Source organism: Propithecus coquereli, unplaced genomic scaffold, assembly GCF_000956105.1.
Source record: "Propithecus coquereli isolate 6110/MARCELLA unplaced genomic scaffold, Pcoq_1.0 Scaffold45, whole genome shotgun sequence".
In the NCBI taxonomy this organism is placed as follows: domain Eukaryota; kingdom Metazoa; phylum Chordata; class Mammalia; order Primates; family Indriidae; genus Propithecus; species Propithecus coquereli.
In genome coordinates, this window is record NW_012150285.1 from 4,279,541 (window position 1) to 4,280,709 (window position 1,169).

The window sequence follows — 1,169 nt, forward strand, 5'->3', positions numbered from 1 at the left end:
ATGAAATTACCGGTATGTGGTGACTTCTGAGCTACAGAAACGGCAGTTTCACGTGTGCCAGCCCCGTACAGTCAGTAATCGCTTTGTGTTCTTAATGATGGGCTTCTAGCGGGTTTGCTAAAAGGTGGGGCAGAGGAGGGTACATTTGTTGTTTTTAATGACTTATATCTATTAATATATTCATAGTAAAGATAATCTCCTTTCTTTAAACATGAAAGACATATGTATAAGCTTAGATTATTTGTGGCTCTGAAAACAAAATCTTTATTTCTTTAGAAAATAGAAGGTCTTGGTTTTATCCAGACATCTGTGACAGGTTTTTGTTGGTGAATTCACATAGTGAATGATTGCTTATGGTTCCTTCTGTCAGCTTTTAGTTTGGATGCTGAACAGCCTGATTATGATTTGGATTCTGAAGATGAAGTATTTGTGAATAAACTGAAAAAGAAAATGGACATCTGCCCATTGCAATTTGAGGAGATGATTGACCGTCTAGAAAAAGGCAGTGGTCAGCAGGTACAACTTCATTTATATATAAGTGTGTATGTGCATATTCTGTGTAAATATCTGCATTATATGGAAGGAGTGTTTTAACACTGTGAGGGTGAGGTAAGCAAGCAGGCTTTGGAATTAAAAAGCATGGATTCAGATCTCATCTCTGCCTGTTAACTAACTTGTGTAATCTTCAACAATATGTTTAAATTTTCCTGTACCTAAATTTCCCCAGAATTGTTGTAAAAATTAAATAAAATAATGTATATAAAATACCTAGCTCAATGACTGACATGTATAAGGTATTCCACATAAGTTTGCTATTTGTTAATACTGTCATAATTTTGATTGTCATTTAAATCTAAAAGTAAATACTTTTGAACCTTACATATTTATTATATGAAAATGACATAATCGTTTTACATTTAGCCAGTCAGTCTGCAGGAAGCCAAACTACTGCTAAAAGAAGATGATGAATTAATTAGAGAAGTTTATGAGTACTGGATTAAAAAGAGAAAAAACTGTCGAGGGCCATCTCTTATCCCATCAGTAAAACAAGAGAAGCGAGATGGTTCCAGCACAAATGATCCTTACGTGGCTTTTAGAAGACGTACTGAAAAAATGCAGACTCGAAAAGTAAGTGAATTTTGAGGATTTTTTTGGTAATTTTTTTCATA

The 1,169-nt window shown here is 34.0% G+C and overlaps 1 protein-coding gene across 1 annotated transcript in view; it reads left to right on the top strand.

The window, feature by feature from the left end:
• EPC1 (enhancer of polycomb homolog 1 (Drosophila)) overlaps positions 1–1,169 on the top strand; it is a 70,510-nt gene that overhangs the window by 46,149 nt on the left and 23,192 nt on the right. The window contains exons 3-4 of the mRNA XM_012654842.1: positions 371–516; positions 922–1,128. Coding sequence (XP_012510296.1) covers positions 371–516; positions 922–1,128 — 353 coding nt within the window. The remainder of the gene's footprint in view (positions 1–370; positions 517–921; positions 1,129–1,169) is intronic.